This window comes from Nicotiana tabacum, chromosome 10 (genome assembly GCF_000715075.1).
Source record: "Nicotiana tabacum cultivar K326 chromosome 10, ASM71507v2, whole genome shotgun sequence".
Lineage (NCBI taxonomy): Eukaryota > Viridiplantae > Streptophyta > Magnoliopsida > Solanales > Solanaceae > Nicotiana > Nicotiana tabacum.
Genome location: NC_134089.1, coordinates 35,937,230 through 35,955,715, shown reverse-complemented (window position 1 = coordinate 35,955,715; position 18,486 = coordinate 35,937,230). Strand labels below are relative to the sequence as shown.

Below are 18,486 nucleotides of genomic sequence, written 5' to 3'. Positions count from 1 at the left end.
AAGGTGATACACTGGGCCGAATAAAACCCTTATCAAGCAATTCCTGTAACTGATCCTTCAACTCCTTCAACTCAGGAGGAGCCATACGATACGGAGGAATAGAAATGGGCTGAGTGCCCGACAACAGAATAATGCCAAAATCAATATCTCTATCAGGCAGCATGCTCGGAAGATCAGCTGAAAATACATCAGGAAAATCCTGTACTACTCGGACTGAATCAACTGAAGTGGTATCAATACTAACATCTCTCACATAAGCTAAATACGCATCACACCCCTTTTCAACTAATACGTTGAGCTTTAAGAAAATAAATAACTTTACTGGGAGTGTGATATAAAGTACCCGTCCATTCAACACGCGGTACACCTGGCATAGCCAACATCACTGTTTTGGCATGACAATTAAGAATAGCATAATAAGGCGACAACCAGTCCATGCCAAATATAATATCAAAATCTGCCATGCTAAGCAATAATAAATCGGCTCTGGTCTCAAAACCACTTAGAGCAACCAAACACGACCGATAAATGCAGTCCACAACAAGAGAATTTCCCACAGGAGTATAAACATAAACAGGGGAACTCAAAGAATCCCGAGGTATACCTAAATGCGGAGCAAAATAAGAAGACACATAAGAGTAAGTGGAGCCTGGATCGAATAGAACCGATGCATCTATGTGATAAACCAGTATAATACCCGTGATGATAGAATCAGAGGCAACAACCTCGGTACCGGCAGGAAGGGCATAGTATTGGGCCTAGCCTCCCCCTTTAGGGTGACATCTACCTCCCCGACCTCCACCTCTGGCTGGCTGAGCAGGTGGGGTAACAACTGGAGCTGTAACCATAGCCTGATAACTCTGCGGGGCACGCTGTGGCTGAGAAGTCTATGGGGGTGCACTCCTCCCAAGTCTAGGGCAATCCCTCACCATACTCAAAACAAGCTATGGGAGGACGTGGCGGCTGTGACTGGCTCGGGCCAGGTCGGCTGGACTGACCTCTAAAAGCACCCCGCGCAGGAGGCGCGGTAGATATCAGAGGTGCATAATAAGGCTTTTGAGGCCTAGGAGGAGCTGGAATACTACTGGCTGCTGGAAGAGCTGAATAAACAGGATGACTCATATAACCCCTACCATGACGACCTGAAGCTGGGGCACGGGCACCAGAATAATGGCCCGACTCTCGAGAACCTTTGGCCTTCCTCTCCTCTCTCTCCCTAGCATGCATACCCTCAATCCTCCTAGCAATGCTCACCACCTGCTGATAAGAAATATCCATCTCCAACTTACGAGCCATGCTATACCTGATGCTGGGAATAGGGCCCTCAATAAATCGGCGAACCCTTTCGCGAACAGTAGAAACCAAGGCTGGTGCATGTCTAGCCAAACTAGTGTAACAGACAACATACTCTGAGGCAGTCATAGTACCCTGGCGCAAATGCTCGAACTCTACACGCCATGCATCCGTGAGGATTTGAGGAACATACTCTCTCAGGAACAGATCTGAAAATTGAGTCCACGTTAGTGAAGCATCCTTATCCGGACTGTCTAACTCATAGGTATGCCACTACTCATAGGAGGCACCTCGAAGCTGGAAAGTAGTGAAGGAAACCCCGATCGACCCTAATATTCCCATGGTACGGAGAATGTGGTAACACTCATCTAGAAATACTAGAGCATCATCCGATGCTAGACCGCTGAATACAAGAGGCTTGTACTTCTTGAACCTCTCAAGCCTCAGCTGCTCATCCTCGGAAACCACTGCCCTGTCCTCGGGCTGATCTCCGACTGCAGGCTATACATGAATAATCTCCAGGACCTTCTCAACATGCACTCGCTGCTCAGGAGTGTGGGCGGCGGGAGTCTGTGCTCCTCCCCCGGCCTAAGATGTAGCTGCAGCAAGGGGAAGCAACCCTGCCTAAGCCAGTGTAGTGTACATGCTCATGAACTATGCCAGAGTCTCTTGAAGTGCTGGATTAGTAGTAGCAGTAGGCGTATCAGGTGCCTGGACTTTGGTTGGAACTGCTGGTGGTACCTCGGTGGCAGTTCGCGCAGGTGCTCTGGCTGCACCACGTGTGTTTCCTCGGCCTCTACCGCGGCCCCGGCCTCTGACAACTGTAGTAAGGGGTGTGGGTGCCTGATCATCTCAGGTAGCACGTGTCCTCACTATTTGTGAGAGAATAGAAGACAGAAGTTTAGAATTGTGACATCAAATCTCGCACGACAAGGAAATCAAATGAAGTGGAATTTTCCTAAGAGTTACATAGTCTCTCGTAGATAAGTACAGACGTCTCCATACCTATCAGCAAGACTCTAATAAACCGGTTTGTGATTCATGACTCCTATGAACCTAGACCTCTGATACCAACTTTTCACAACCCTGGTTCGCCCTCCGTGAACCATCGTGACGACACCTAGTCTCTACGACTAGGTAAGCCTAAATGCGGAAAGATAAACCAATTTGCGGATGAAAACAATTTAAAGCTGAAATAGAGTAATAAAACAGCGTTTAAAAGTGTCGCTCGTCATACACAATATTAACTCAAAAAAATAATACATTTTCCCAAAACCCGAAAACCCATGAATCACAAGCTACGAATATAATAAAAATGCTCTAACTCCGACTGTGTCTACATCAACAGAAAAGATAGAAGGGCTATCAATACAAGATAGAATGGAAAGAGACTCCTCGGTCTGCGGACGCGGAAGATATACCTCGAAGTCTCTGGAGCAGTCACCTTGCCTCAAGGGTTGTAGGACTGAGTCGAAGTACCTGGATCTGCACATGAAAAACATGCTCAGAAAGGACATGAGTACACCACAGTGGTACTCAATAAGTGTCAAGCCTAACCTCAGTCGGGTAGTGACGAGGAAGGTCAGGGCCCTACTGAGATAAATAAAAATATAAGGTATGATAGAATAAGGTAAGCAGTACAGTTGAAAACTAATAATAAGAATTTAATACAGGAATATAAGGAACTCAATAACTGAAACAGAGGCAAAAACAATCATAGGAAGATACCATTCTTCACAAGGATAATAACCGGGGATCTCTAGTATCCCGAGGATCTCTTAGTACCCTCAATATATGTCAGGGATCTCTTGGTATCCCGAGGATCTCTCGATATCCTCAATATATTCTAGGGATCTTTTGGTATCCCGAGGATCTCTTGGTATCCTCAATATACGTGCTAGGGATCTCTTGGTATCCCGAGGATATCTTGATATCTTCAATATACGTGCTAGGGATCTCTCGATATCCCGCACCTCAGCTCAATCATAAATACGTGCAGGGGATCTCCCGGGATGCCGTCTCGTAGTACCAAAATAATAACACACAACAACAACACAAAGAATACTCAAGTAAGCTTAATTTCGTACCAAGTAAACAGGTAATTCTAACCTAACATGCTTCACATAACACAATTAAGGCAATTTAAGCAAATAAGCAATTAAGTCAATTAAACATGCTTTTTATAAGCTAACAACAAGCTTAAATTGCAAGTAGTATAAAACAGGAAAAAGGAATACCATTGAAATTACTTAAAGAAAATTGGATTTTCAATAATTAGGTCAAGTACGCACTCGTAACCTCACGTACAAGGCATTTCAATTACCAAATATACCAAATCCTAAGTGGAAGGTCCCCCACACAATGTTAGGCAAGACACTTACCTCAAACCAGCTCAAATCAATCCGAAACCACGCTATTGCCATGAGTACTCGACTCCAAATGGCCCAAATCTATTCAATTCAATTTCATAATGTAAATAACACTTCAAGTAACTGATTCTACAAATAAATTCTAAGCTAATACGCGAAATTAGGTAAAATGACCAAAACGCGCCTCGGGCCCACGTCTCGGAATCGGGTAAAATTTACATTTCCAGAATCCTTACACTCTCACGAGTTCAATCATACCAAAAGTACCAAAATCAGACCTCAAATGGTTCCTCAAATCATCACTCAAATGTCTCTAATTAGTCAAGCCCAAACCCCCAAATTACCACTGATTTTCCTTAAATTTTCATGTTTATAATGATAAAAATCACCTCAATAACGAGTTTAGGTTCCAATAATCTTACCTCCTCGAAGTCCCCATGAATTCCCTCTCAAAAACCTCCCCAAAAGCTCACTTCCCAGATGAAAATGGTGAAAGAATAGCTCAAATTCGCGAAGGCAACTATTTATATGTTCTGCCCAACAATTCCGCATCTACGGTCCATCCATCGCATCTGCGATACCACTTCTGCGGTTAGGGAACCCCTTATGTGGTTCTCACTTAAAACTTCTCCGCCGTACTTGTGACCCAGAATCCGCATCCGCGGTTTCGCAAGTGCTGTACATATGCCGCTTCTGCGATTCCTGGCCCCTTCCTCATCTACCGCTTCTGCGGATGCATTCTGCATCTGCGGGAGTCGCACCTGTGGCCTCTCAACCACAAATGCGGTTATGACAACAATCATAGCTTCAGCTGCAACTCCAAACTCCAAATCCTTCCGTCAACCATCCGAAATCATCCCAAGGCCCCCGGGACCTCAACCAAAATCACAAACAAATCCAATACCCCTGTCCAAACTTATACCAATCCCTAAAACACCTAAAACAACATCAAAACGACAAATCAACCAGAATTCAAGCCTAAGAACTCCAAAACTCTAAAAATACGCTTTCGATCAAAAAGTCTAACAACCCTCGTCCGAATGACCTGAAATTTTGCACACACGCCACATTCAACACTACAGAGCTAGTCCAACTTCCGGAATTCCATTCCGACCCTCGGATCAAAATCTAACTATCGAACCGGAAACTTCAAAATTTGACTTTCGGTATTTCAAGCCTAATTTAGCTACGGACCTCCAAAACACAATCTGAACACGCCCCTAAGCCTGAAATCAACCAACAAAGCCAACGGAACCAAGGCCGTCTTCACACTTTTCTGACTACAGTCAAATTTCCAATACTTAAGCTCTCATTTAGGGACTAAGTGTCCCAAAACTCTCCCAAAACTCAAAATCGAACATCCTGGCAAATCAAAATAGCAGAAATAAACACAGGGAAAACAGTTAATAGGGGATCAAAGCGTTAATTCTTAAGACGACCGGCCGGGTCGTCACGACATGATTAGATTTTGGGTCATGACAACAATCCCATTGGATTGGGACGTGTAAGGGGCCATTGTTTGATGAATAATTCCATATTCTAAACATATTTGTTCAAAAGGAGATTCATATCCACCACCCCTATCATTTCTTATCATTTTGATTTTCTTGTTAAGTTACGTTTCAACTTCATTTTTGTATTGCTTGAATACGTCTATTGCTTCATCTTTACTATTAAGTAAGTAAACATAGCAATATCGAGTACTATCGTCAATAAAAGTTATGAAATACTTCTTTCACCGCGAGATGGTATTGACTTCATATCTCAAAAATCTGTGTGAATTAAGTCTAAAGGATTTGAATTCCTTTCAACTGACTTATAAAAATGTCTAACATACTTAGATTCCACACATATTTGACATTTTGATTTGTCCCATTCAAATTTAGGCAATATTTCCAAATTAATCATTTTCCGCAAGGTTTTATAATTAACATGACCCAAACGTATATGCCATAATTCATTTGACTCAAGTAAGTAAGACGAAGTTGAAATTTTATTATTATTTTCAACAACCATTACATTCAGCTTGAAAAGGCCCTTAGTGAGGTAACCTTTTCCTACAAACATTTCATTCTTACTTATTACAACCTTATCGCAAACAAAAATACATTTAAAACTATTTTTAACAAGAAGTCCAGCAGAGACTAAATTCTTCCTAATATCGGGAACATGAAGGACGTTGTTCAAATTCACCACTTTGCCGGAAGTCATTTTGATAAATATCTTCTCACATCCTTCAATCTTGGCCTTTACAGCATTTCCAATAGAAAGCATCTCATCAGGTCCAACAGGAGCATAAGTAGCAAAAGCTTCTCTAACAGCACAAACATGGCGAGTGGCTCCCGAATCAATCCACCACTCTTTAGGATTGCCTACCAAGTTGCATTCGGAAAGCATAGCACATAAGTCATCAACACCATCATGCTTTTCAACCATGTTTGCTTGACCCTTCTTCTTGTCTTTCTTCGGAGCATGACACTCCGTAGATTAGTGTCCGGCTTTTCCACAGTTGTAGCAATTTCCACTGAACCGCTTCTTGCTTGAGTTATATTTCGGTCCAGAAGCCTTCTTCCTCCTTTTGTTCTCTTCAACGATATTTCCTCCCATTATTGTTGAGTTTCCACGGCCTCTCTTTTCAGCAGCTTTGTTGTCCTCTTCGATTCTCAACCAAACAATGAGATCTTCAAGGAACATCTCCTTGCATTTGTGTTTCAAGTAGTTTTTGAAGTCCTTCCACAAATGAGGCAACTTCTCAATCATTGTTGCTACTTAGAATGCTTCATTGATGACCAAGACCTTCAATGAAATTTATGTTAGTAAAAATACTAAGATTACTACTTTCAACATCAATATTAATTTGAGTTATATCTTCAGCAAGGAGATCGTGAATAATCACTTGCAATTTCTGGACTTGGGTAATAACAGCCTTGCTATCTACCATTTTGTAGTCCAAAAACTTTGCAACAACGAACTTCTTCAACCCCGCATCTTCAATTTTGTATTTCTTTTCAAGCGCAGTTCACAGTTCTTTTGACGTTTCCACGCCACTATAGACGTTATACAAAGCATCCTCCAGCCCGCTTAGAATATAATTCTTGCACAAAAAATCTGAATGCTTTCATGCCTCAATCACGAGAAAGCGTTCAGTTTCTGGAGTTTCATCGGATAACACAGGAACATCTTCCTTGATGAACTTCTAGAGACTTAGAGTAGTCAAATAGAAGAACATCTTTTGCTGCCAGCGCTTGAAATCAATCCCAGAAAATTTTCCAGATTTCTCCGCCGCCAATGCTGTCGGTGTTGTTCGGCTCGTTGAGGCATTGGCATTCACCATTGGAACAACTTGGTTCACATTATCATTAGTCATTTCTGTAAAAGAATGATACAAACGTTAAAATCACGTAGATTTTAATCTCCAATAGAGTACAAAACCACAAAGGTTTTACTCTCCAGAAATAGTGAGTACAAATACAGAAAATATATTAATTCCTTAAGCTTGTTAGTAAACTGTATTTGTAAAATAATTCTGGAGAATATAAAATAACATAAACAGAAATGTAAACGAAATAACAAAAACCAATTCGAGCCCACTGAATTCACAGTGTTTCCTTAAGGAATTTAATCCCCTCCTAGTACCCAAGGTTATGGATTACTTTCTCCCAGGATAGAACGAATTACACACTGGTGTAGTGGTACTTCAAACCCCAGTATTTCAGCGAACACAAAGTTCGGTAGCAAATCACACTTATTGTTGCTTTCTTTGAAGTTAAAATATGCAGAAGGAAGGAGAAGAACTCAGAAAATTCGTATGGAAATTCTGAGCAGAATAGACTTGTATTTATAGCCAAAGTTGGGCTGAAATCTGAAGAGGTGTAACTCTTCAGAATGACTGTTTATGCAAAACGGCCACAACTAATAATATTACATAAATGGCTATTTACTCAACAATAAAGAGAGAAAATTAAAGAGGGTAGTTTAATTTTCAGTTACACAACTGAAAAACGGATTGGAGGATTTAATATTAATATTCTGTTATTAAAACAAATATTTAATAACATATCTGTTAATATTTTACTATTAACAAATAAATTTGGTCCAAAAAATCAATCAATCAATCGTTTGACCAAAGCCAAAGCCGAGCGACGACGACGATGCGAGGCTTGTCTTCTTCTGAACTCTTTAAGAACTAGAAGAAGAGCAATTGCTTATATACCCATAAAAAACCTCTTCCTCTTCCAATATGAGACAATGTTCCTTTGCCAAGGGGGAAACTTAAAATTTCACTCAAAAATTTCTTTTCCCTCCATTTCTTATTCACCCTCTTTTAAGTATTTAATATACTTAAACACATAAAACCCAACAAATATGAGAGAAATGAGCAAATGACAAAATCAGAAAGAGGAGATTTACAAACTTCTACTATAATAATTTTGTATAATGATTACGAAAAAGTTTTTAATAGTCTTTTCTTTTATGCGGTTAACGAGGAAAAAAAGCACAATTGGAAAACTTGCTACACTTTGTGGTCGAGGAATAATAACTTTACATATTGCCTTCATAAATCCCTTTTTCTTTTTGATATCATAGTTTCTCTTAATCTGAAGTTATCAATAAATTTAACAAAAAATAATTCTTTGTAGGCGTGTTGAAAATTTGAATTTCGAGAAAAAAAAAGGCAGCCATTTGATTTGGACTTCAAATTCTGCAAAAACGGACTTAGTCCAAATCTTATTTCTTCTTTAGGAAAAATAAAAGAGTATCAACTCTCAAATTTTCAAATAGTTGAAGTGCGTATAATTCTTTGGTAGAATGGACAATAAATAGAGCGTTAATTGCTTGACTTGTTCTTGATTATTTTAAAAAATTGTTTGTACGTTTCGATTACTTGCAAATATATATGTTGCTTGAGCCGAAGTTCACAATTAAAATATTAATAAGTACATATTTTTGCGTCGGTTGTCTCACTTGTTTATTTCGTCCTAGCCCCTAGGTTTCATGGTGTTTTTTATTTTTATTTCTTATATTGTTAATTGAACTGCCCCTCACCTACATTCTAAACTAGGTATTTAATAGGAAAAAACTTATCTGAAACTTGGTATCTTCACCAAACTAACATATGCATAAAATAGCCAGATTTACAACTGGTCGTTTAAAAATAGTCCACTTTCAAAAGTAATCGAAATTTAGCCATTTTTCATGTAAAGATAAATCTGAGCGAAAATACTATTCAAAACCCGAAAAATATGTCAGTATATTATACTGGAGTTCCAGCATAAGTATGCTTGAACTCCAGCATATTATACTGGAGTTCCAGGATAAGTATGCTAGAACTCCAGCATAATATGATGGAGTTCCAGCATAAGTACACTAGAACTCCAGCATAATATACTGGAGTTCCAGCAAGTATAATTGTCCAGTATAATATACTGGAGTTTGGAGCACAGGTGCTCCAGTCTCCAGTATATTATACTGGAGTCAGCAAAGTATACCGGTCCAACATAATATGCTGGAGTTCATACACAGGTGCACCGAACTCCAGTATATTATGCTGGACCGGTCTCTGTTGCAGCAAAATAGTGATTATTTTTCATTGACTTCGTAAACGCTGACTATTTTTGAATGACTAGTCCGAAAACTGGCTATACAGTGCTATTTTTACATAATATCTATCAAGTCAAGAGGCAGATCCATGATTTAAATTGTATGGGTTCACTTTTTAAAAAATTTAACGTTGAACCCATTATATATTTAAAGTTATGGGTTCAAATCTATTATTTTTGTAATTTTAATAAATTTTTATTCATAAATTTCTATTTCGCCTCGAAAATTATGGATTCAATTGAACCCGTGATTCTCACACTGCATCCGCCTCTGATCAAGTCTTCTTATATAAATCTACCACTTCATTAATATTTTTCACGTAATGTTAAATAAGAATAAAAGAAAATAAAAAGCTTTAATATTTTTTGTTCATTGGGTTCAATATTTACTTTAAATATATTGTCATCATATCTCTTCCTAATAAAAAGAGCAAACAAACAAAACTCCAAACTTACCTCAATTAAACATGTTGATTAGTGGCAGTTGATCGAACTAATATCACTTATACGTGGGAAAGCTCTGAATTAATTGATCACATTGTCAACTTTTAAAATATCAACCATTCATATAATCATAAACGAGACAACTTGTCAAGTGTTCTTTATCCAATAGATCAATCAATGGCAGGCAGCATTCCATATGGCATTCCCACTTGAATGGTCTTTTCTTAACTGTGGCAGCATCACATGAGAGTGCTTTTTCAGTGAGATAGGACTTAATTAGTCATGGGAGTGGAACTTGATATTTGGTTGTTTCTTTCTTTATTATCATTATTTATGTACCATACTTCTTTCTTTTTGTGTGTGTATATAGTGGTGTCTGGCTAACTTATGCGAACTTTTACTATTTGATCGTATACGTGTTATCTCTTAGTATAGATTTCGTTAGATATTTTTATCCCTTAGAAATTTAGGCCGATAAAAAAATTCTTATATTTTTTGTCCATATTTGAGAGAGCCGTTTGAATTAAAATTTGAAAAAAAAGGACCCGGTTTTACACAAACAATTAGATGGTATTAGCCGAGTAGTTTCTTGATTACGAATTTGACATCTTTCTTCATTCTGAAAATCTATAATGAAAAATGTTTGGTTGGACAACAACTTATCTAATGATTAATTATTTCGCGATTAGTTATCCTGAGATTGTTATCCCACTCTCCCATAAAGATACGCACTCTCCCATAAGGATATTGATGTTAGGCTAGAAACACGTGTTTTAGCTGTAGTATTACACTCTAATTACTGCATTTTACGTGTGTTTGAGCTTAAATGATAATGAATTACACTTAGTACATGTTTTATGCCTTGCATGAAGTGATTCAGAGTTTAAAAGTTAATTTGGAGCTAAATCGGTCAATTTGGAGCTTTGAAGTCTGAGTAAAAGCCCAATAAATTAAGCTAGGATCGTGTTTGGAGGTCGTGTACCAGGTCTGGATGTCAAAAGAGAATGAAACAATTTCACTCTGAGAAATTTACACTGCCGCACCGCATGGGGCGCCGCAGTGTAAATTTCTCAGAGTGAGAGTCCTATTTCGCACAGGAAAAGATGTTTCATTTGGGCCCGACCCTACTTGTATAAATACATGAAAAAAATACTATTTTGAGGACTTTTTACACATCTTAGACCTAGGGAGACTATTTTGGAAGGGAGAAGACATTTGGAGCATTCTAATGAGTAGAAAATCATCGAGTTCTTCATTCCTTCATCTTTTGTTTGTAATTTGTTTATGCAAAATACTTGAAAAATTGTTGCTACGATCATGAGTGGCTAAGCACTCTAGTTTCTAAGGTTGCGGTTGACATGATTATTAACATTTATTAATTACATCTCTATTAATTCGGATTATCATCTTGTGGTTGTTTTTTTAATTCTAGTTTTAACTTGTGAATTGTTGTAGCACCAATTCACCCTACAATCTATGTTATGCTTGGAAAAGTCATGTTTAGATTAGAGTAGAATTAAAGAGAGTTTGTTTCTGAACCCGTGGCTAGGGAAAAGATTTCGTGGTTAGGGTAGGAATATACCTAATAGTCTTGCTTAATTTAATGCCGTATTATATTCGTTCATGATAGATTCAATACCTTAGGAATATAAGGTTGATATATTATGGATAGACGGATAGTATTGTGGGAATATGCTATTTATATAAATGATCCGGACAGCTAGCAACCATAGATAATTCGGATTAACGAGTGTGATTATTGAACTTAATAGGGTTGATAAACCAATCACAACCCTAGAATCGTCATCTCCTCTGAATTAAAGTCTCATCATACCCATTTTAATTCTTATTAATTTAGTTGTTATTTGTTTAATTTTTGCAATAGTAGACTAATAGAAGAACATCACTCTTGATTATCTTGGACAATTAATTAATTTTAGTTTGCTTAGTTAACGATCAATCTAAGTCTCTGTGGATTTAGCATCCGACTTTCGAGTCACTTTATTACTTGACGACCACATATACTTACGTGTGTGGTTGGTCCCAACAAGTTTTTGGCATCATTATTGGGGACTTAGTTATTGGTTTCTTATTTAAGTTAAGTGTTTATTCGTTATTTGTTCAAGTTTTAATTTTTAGTTTGCTTTATTTGTGATAACGCAGGCTCTTCTTTTGAATGCAGAGGATTAGAAGCACAAACAACCTCCTTCCTCTTGATCCTGAAATCGAACGAACACTTCATAGAGTGAGGAGGAAAGTCAAAGCTAGAACTAGAATTGAAAGAGAGTTGGACATCGTAGTTCAACCACAGCCAATAGAGATGACATGTAATGAAGAGCGTCCGGTGATAGAAGCTGCAAAGCCCTATCTGGCTAATATGACTCAGGCGATTGTTAATCCTGATATCACGAGTCACCTTGAACTCAAACAGTACATGGTATAGCTGACTCAATCCACAAGGCAATATGTGGGTCTATCTCATAAAGACCCGCAGAAACACATTTAGAACTTCCTGGAAATTACAGACACTTACAATTATCCGAATGTTTCCAAGGACTATGTCAGGCTGACATTGTTTTCATTTTCATTGCTGGGGGAAGCTAAGGAATGCTGCAAAAGGAGCCCGCGAACTCAATCCACAATCGGGATGATCTAGCAAGGAAATTCTTAATCAAGTTTTTTCCCACTAAGAAGATAAAGTTGCTGAGGAGCCAGATTCTTGGGTTTCAACAACGAGATAATGAGACTCTTTGACAAGCTTGAGAAAGATACAAGAAGCTACACAGAGACTGCCCATACCATTATCAGACTGTTGAGGTGTTGGGTCACACTTTTGTTGATGGGTTAGACGAGGCATCAAAGATGAATCTTGACTCAGCATGTGAGGGTAGCTGCATGGAAAGACCATATAGTGAGATGCAGATCCTGCTAAATAATTTCACTGCTAATGATAATAATTGGCAAGGAGATGGAGAACCACGAAGAGCACTTAAACAAAAGGCAGCAGGTGTGATTGAGCTTGATGATTTCTCAACCATGAGGGAAGATATAACGAGATTAGCAAATCAAATGAATAAAATGACAATGTACCAAGCACACCAGATGTAGCATGTGCAACAGATGTCTACTTGCTGCGGGTTATATGGTGAAGGTCATACAAGTGACAAATGCCCCGTGAATCCTGAATCCATCTACTATGTGAGGCAACAAGCTAGAGGGCTGATGAATCAAAATGCTCAATATGGTAACACATACAATCCAAACTGGAGGAATCATCCTAACTTCTCTTGGGGTGAAAATCAAAATATCAGGCCTCAAGCTAACTACAATCAGCCACCTACACCACCACAAGCAAAAGAGAGTTTGGCTAACATGATAAAAAAGCTCTTGATAGACAATTAGAAAGTTATGGCTGAGAATCAACAATTGCGCATAGAGTTCAAAAATCTAGAGAGGCAGTTTGGGCAAATGGCAGACAATCAGAATACTAGACCTACTGGAGCTCTCCCAAGTGATACAGAAAAAAATCCTCAAGTCAATGCAGTGACATTGCAAAATGGGAGAGAGTTGGTAGAAGTGCCTAAGAAGAAAAAAAAGAGCAGTCTGGGCTCGAAGAAGAAAGAGTGCCAAAACCTGTAGAGGCAGATAAGAGAAACAAAACAGAGTCTGAGCAAATATCAGAGAGGGTGCCATCCCCTTTTCCTAAAAGGTTGAGAAAAAAGAATGATGATTACATGTTTTACAAATTCTTAGATATGCTGAAGCAGATACACTTGAACATCCCTTTGATGGACATGCTCCCAAAATATGCAAAATATATTAAGGATATAATGGCAAATAAAAGGAAGTTAACTGAGTTTGAGACCGTCACACTTACTGAGGAGTGCACTTCCAGGATTCAACATAAGCTTCCACAAAAGCTCAAGGATCCAGGTAGTTTTACCATCCCCGTAAGGATTGGTGAAATTGATGTAGGTAGAGCCTTGTGTGATTTGGCCGCAAGTATCAATCTGATGTTGTTGTTAATGTTCAAACAATTGGGCTTTGGAGCGCCGGGACCCACCATGATGATGCTACAGTTAGCTGCTAGATCTTATATTTATCCTGAGGGGGTAATTGAGGACGTCTTGCTGCAGATTGGAAAGTTTATTTTCCCTGCATATTTTATCATCGTGGACTACGAGGCTGATGTGTTAGTTCCTATCATCTTGGGACGGCCTCTCTTGGCCACTGGAGATTCAATTCTCAAAGTCTGGGAAGGTAAGATGATCTTGAGGGTGGACAATGAAGAAGCAGTCTTCAATGTATATCGAGATATTCAGTTGCCTCGTCATTACGAGGACCTGTCCATGATTTCTGTGGTGGAGATAAATAAACCAGCCGTAGATCCAAGTGCGTTTATTGATGATGCACTAGAAAAAGCATTGATGTTGTTCAATCACTTGGAACTTGAAGAAGAGGCTGAGGAGATGTTGCAAATTTTGGACGCATCTTGCGAATACATAAGAGAAGAATCCTAGTTTGAGCCTCTGGATAGGCCAATCGGCCCGCCCCCCTAAACCCTCAGTTGAGGGGGCCCCAAAACTGGAACTTAAACCCTTACTATCTCATCTTCATTATGCATATTTGGGAAGTTCTAACACTTTACCTGTGATTGTTTCTTCTCATTTGTCTAACTTGCAGGAAGAGAAGCTCTTAAGGGTGCTGAGGGAGCACAAGCATGCCATTGGTTGGACAATGTCTGATATAAAGGTATTAACCCTGCTTTATGCATGCACAAAATACTCATGAAGGAGGGACACAAGACGAGCGTTGAACATCAATACCACTTGAATCCAATCATGAAAGAGGTGGTAAGAAAATAAGTGATTAAGTGGCTTGACGCAGGTATAGTATTTCGTATCTCTGACAATAAGTGTGTAAGCCCTATTCAATGTGTACCTAGAAGGGGGGGGGGGGGTATGACTGTTGTAGTGAATGAACAAAATGAATTAATCCCAACCAGGACTGTGACTGGTTGGCGCATATACATAGATTATAGGAAGTTGGATAATGCACGAAAAGACCACTTCCCTCTCCCCTTCATTGATCAAATGTTTGACAGGTTAGCCGGACAAGAATACTATTATTTCCTTGATGGCTATTCGGGGTATAATCAGATAGTTGTTGCCTCGGAAGATCAAGAAAAGACCACTTTTACATGCCCTTATGGTACTTATGTATTTAAGAGAATGTTATTTGGTTTATGTAACGCACATGCGACTTTTCAAAGGTGTATGATGGCTATTTTCACCGATATGTTGGAATTGTTTGTGGATGTCTTCATGGATGATTTTTCTGTGTTTGGTCCTTCTTCTGATGAATGCTTAACCAATCTTGCTAAAGTGCTTGCTAGGTGTGAGGAGACTAATCTGGTACTGAATTGGAAAAAATGTCATTTTATGGTACGTGAAGGTATAGTGCTGGGACACAAGGTATCCAAAGATGGACTGGAAGTTGACAAAGCTAATGTGGAAGCAATTGAAAAGTTGCCACCACCGATCTCAGTGAAAGGAGTTAGAAGTTTTCTGGTACATGTAGGTTTTTATCGCAGATTTATAAAGGATTTCTCAAAAAATTTCTCTCATTTATGCAGGTTGTTAGAGAAGGATGTGCCATTCAAGTTTGACGATGCTTGTCTGAAAGTGTTCGAGGAGCTGAAAAAGCAGTTAGTGAGTGCACCAATCATAGTGTCCCCTGACTGTAACGAGCCATTTGAGTTGATGTGTGATGCTAATGATGTTGCAATTGGGGCCATATTGAGCCAAAGGAGGAGAAAAATATTTCGCTCCATTTACTACACAAGTAAGACTCTCACTCCTGCTCAAATAAATATACTGTGGCAGAAAAGGAGTTGCTTACTGTAGTGTGGACGTTCGATATATTTCGAGCCTATTTGGTTGGCACCAAAGTCATCGTCTACGCAGACAATGTAGCCATCAGGTATTTGTTTGAAAAGAAAGATGCTAAACCAAGTCTAATTCGTTGGGTTTTACTCTTGTAGGAATTTGATTTGGAGATCCGAGACTGTAAAGGAACAGAGAATCAAGTAGCTGATCACTTGTCCATGTTAGAAACTCAAAATCATGTAGCTAAGGGAGATGTTATCAAGGAAACCTTCACAGATGAGCAATTACTGGCTGTTACTGTTGCGGAGGTGCCATGGTATGCAGATTTTGTGAACTATCTGGCAAGTGGGGAAATGTCGCCTGATCTAGAACATCATGCTAAAAAGAAGTTCTTGCGAGATGTGAGATCATATGTATGGGATAAGTTATTTCTGTTCAAAACTTTTATTGATCAGTTAATGAGAAGATGTGTGCCCGAATCTGAAATAAATGCTATCTTACATGATTGTCATGCATCGTCTTATGGTGGTCATCATGCGGGTGACAAAACAACAGCCAAGGTGTTGCAATCAGGTTTCTATTGACTAGGGTGTTTAAAGATACCCATGAGTTCGTGAAGATGTGTGATAGTTTCCAGAGAACAGTAACAATTATGAAAAGGCATGAGATGCCACTGAATGGTATTATGGAGGTTGAAATCTTTGATGTGTGGGGAATTGATTTTATGGGTCCGTTTCCCTTGTCCAGTGGGTGTAAGTACATTTTGGTGGCCGTTGACTATGTGTCGAAGTGGGTGGAGGCCATTTCTCTTCCTACCAATGATGCCAAGGTTGTGGTCAACTTTATGAAAAAACATATCTTTACAAGGTTTGGCACTCCGAGAGTGATGGTTAGTGATGGGGGCACCCATTTTTGTAACAAGACATTGGATAATGTCTAAGAAAAATACGGGGTCAGACATAAGGTTGCAACCGCTTACCATCCTCAGACTAGTGGACAAGTTGAAGCGTCAACTAGAGAGATAAAGCAAATTCTAGAGAAGACGGTTAGTGCAAGAAGGAAAGATTGGGTTGCAAAGCTTGATGATGCTCTATGGGTATAACGGTCTGCCTACAAAACTCTAATCGGAACCTCCCCTTACAAGCTTGTTTATAGGAAGGCATGCCATTTACCGGTGGAACTTGAGCATGAGGCATACTGGGCGATAACGAAACTGAACTTTGATACAGATTTAGTGGGTAGAAAGCGGTTGATGCAATTGAACGATCTTGATGAGTTTCTCTTGCACGCGTATGAGAATGCCAAGTTCTATAAAGAAAAGACCAAGTGTTGGCATGATAAGCATATCCATCATCGCGAGTTCGAACCACGCCAATTGGTTCTCTTATTCAATTCAAGGTTGAGACTCTTTCGGGGGAAGCTCAAATTGAGATGGTTGGGCCCGTTTGAGATAGTGAGAGTCACTCCACATGGTGCAATTAAGCTGCACATCTTAGGAGACAAGAGAACGTTCTTAGTGAACGGACAAAGAGTCAAGCACTATTATAGAGGTGACTTTGATCGTCAGAAGTCGAAGGTGTTACTTGTCGATGATTAGATAAGATTCTGTGTCATGCCGCGACATTAAATCAGGCGCTTGTTGGGAGGTAATCCAATTTTTAACCTCACTAACCCATAATTGTAGTTTAGTATTATTAGAGCTTAAGAGTTGTGAGACTTGTTTGGGTAGGTACAAGCACAAATTAGACATAAAATAAGTACATAATATATTTGGGGTGCAACCCGTGAGTTAAATATCGAAAACGAGGCGGACTGTGAAAAATGACCGAGCACATTGCACGGGGAACTGTGCCATGCGACGCGCCAGGCCAAACGACTCTCAGAATGAAAAGAACCAGCCTTTGATAAAATACACTACCGCACCGCGTGGGGCACCGCGCCTTGCGACGCGACAGTGCAAAATTAAAAAAATATTTTTTTCTTTAGTCTTTTAATCAAGAGACCCGTTCTCCCCCCCCCCCTTCTTTCATTCTATCTCAACTCTCCCCTCTCCAACCCTCCCCCAATTTCCCCATTCTCCTTCTCAAATTCCTTTCACACACACACCCCTCTCATCCCTTTTATCATCTTCAAGGTAAGTATTCCTCTCATATCATCTCTTTTCTTTTAGTAATTGATTGTAGTAGTTAAGTAATTTTAGTTTATTTTGAACCAAACCCTAGGTAGATTTAGTTGTGCATTTTTTTAGTTTCTTTGCCTATTATGGTTGAAAATGGTGCTTAACTTGTGGGGTGTTCATGGTTCTTATGATTGTGAACGATTTTTGGTGTGTTTTGATGGTGTGAAATTAAATTATGTTGAAGCTTTGTGGGGATGCTTATGTGGCGGAAATTTAGGGAAGTTTGGTGAATAATTGGTGCACTTGATGTTATTATGAAGGTGTGAGGTGTATTTACTTTGGTTGTATGGAGATTCTACCCCAATTTGAATTAAAAGTTATAAGGTGCAAGATATGCCCACAATGTGTTTGTCGAAATGCCTTAGTGACATAAAATTGTATAGTATTACAAATTGAGAAACGAAGTGCTTTGTGGGATGTAATGCTTGATGATAATTATGGGGTGTGATGCCATGTTTTATGCTGTGAAACTTTAACTCATTTGCCCCAAGTCCTAATTGATTGACCACCCTATGCTAATGTGTTGCTAGGTGCCAAATGAGGTGTCCGATTCATGCTATTTTGTTTGTGTAGTGTTCTATTATCTCTTAATTTTGTTAGTAGTGAATTAGACTAAACTCTTAGTTTTTTTTTTCGTGTTTACTAGTTTAGCTTCTTAATTTCTTCGTGTACACTAGTGTTGTTTGTAGTTTTGTTATTGGTAGTTGGGTGGG

At 39.2% G+C, this 18,486-nt stretch overlaps 2 protein-coding genes across 2 annotated transcripts; both read left to right on the top strand.

The window, feature by feature from the left end:
• Positions 1-13,114: 13,114 nt before the first annotated feature.
• Positions 13,115-16,178, top strand: LOC107765183 (uncharacterized). Its single transcript, XM_075223709.1, has 7 exons — positions 13,115-13,307; positions 13,460-14,193; positions 14,390-14,458; positions 14,866-15,101; positions 15,342-15,550; positions 15,592-15,644; positions 15,750-16,178. The coding sequence occupies exons 1-7, from the start codon at positions 13,115-13,117 to the stop codon at positions 16,176-16,178; spliced, it is 1,923 nt and encodes a 640-aa protein (XP_075079810.1).
• Positions 16,179-16,213: 35 nt separating this feature from the next.
• LOC107765184 (uncharacterized) lies at positions 16,214-17,191 on the top strand. Its single transcript, XM_075223708.1, has 3 exons — positions 16,214-16,461; positions 16,552-16,690; positions 16,739-17,191. Exons 1-3 carry the CDS (start codon positions 16,214-16,216, stop codon positions 17,189-17,191), a joined length of 840 nt encoding a protein of 279 aa, XP_075079809.1.
• Positions 17,192-18,486: the final 1,295 nt, after the last annotated feature.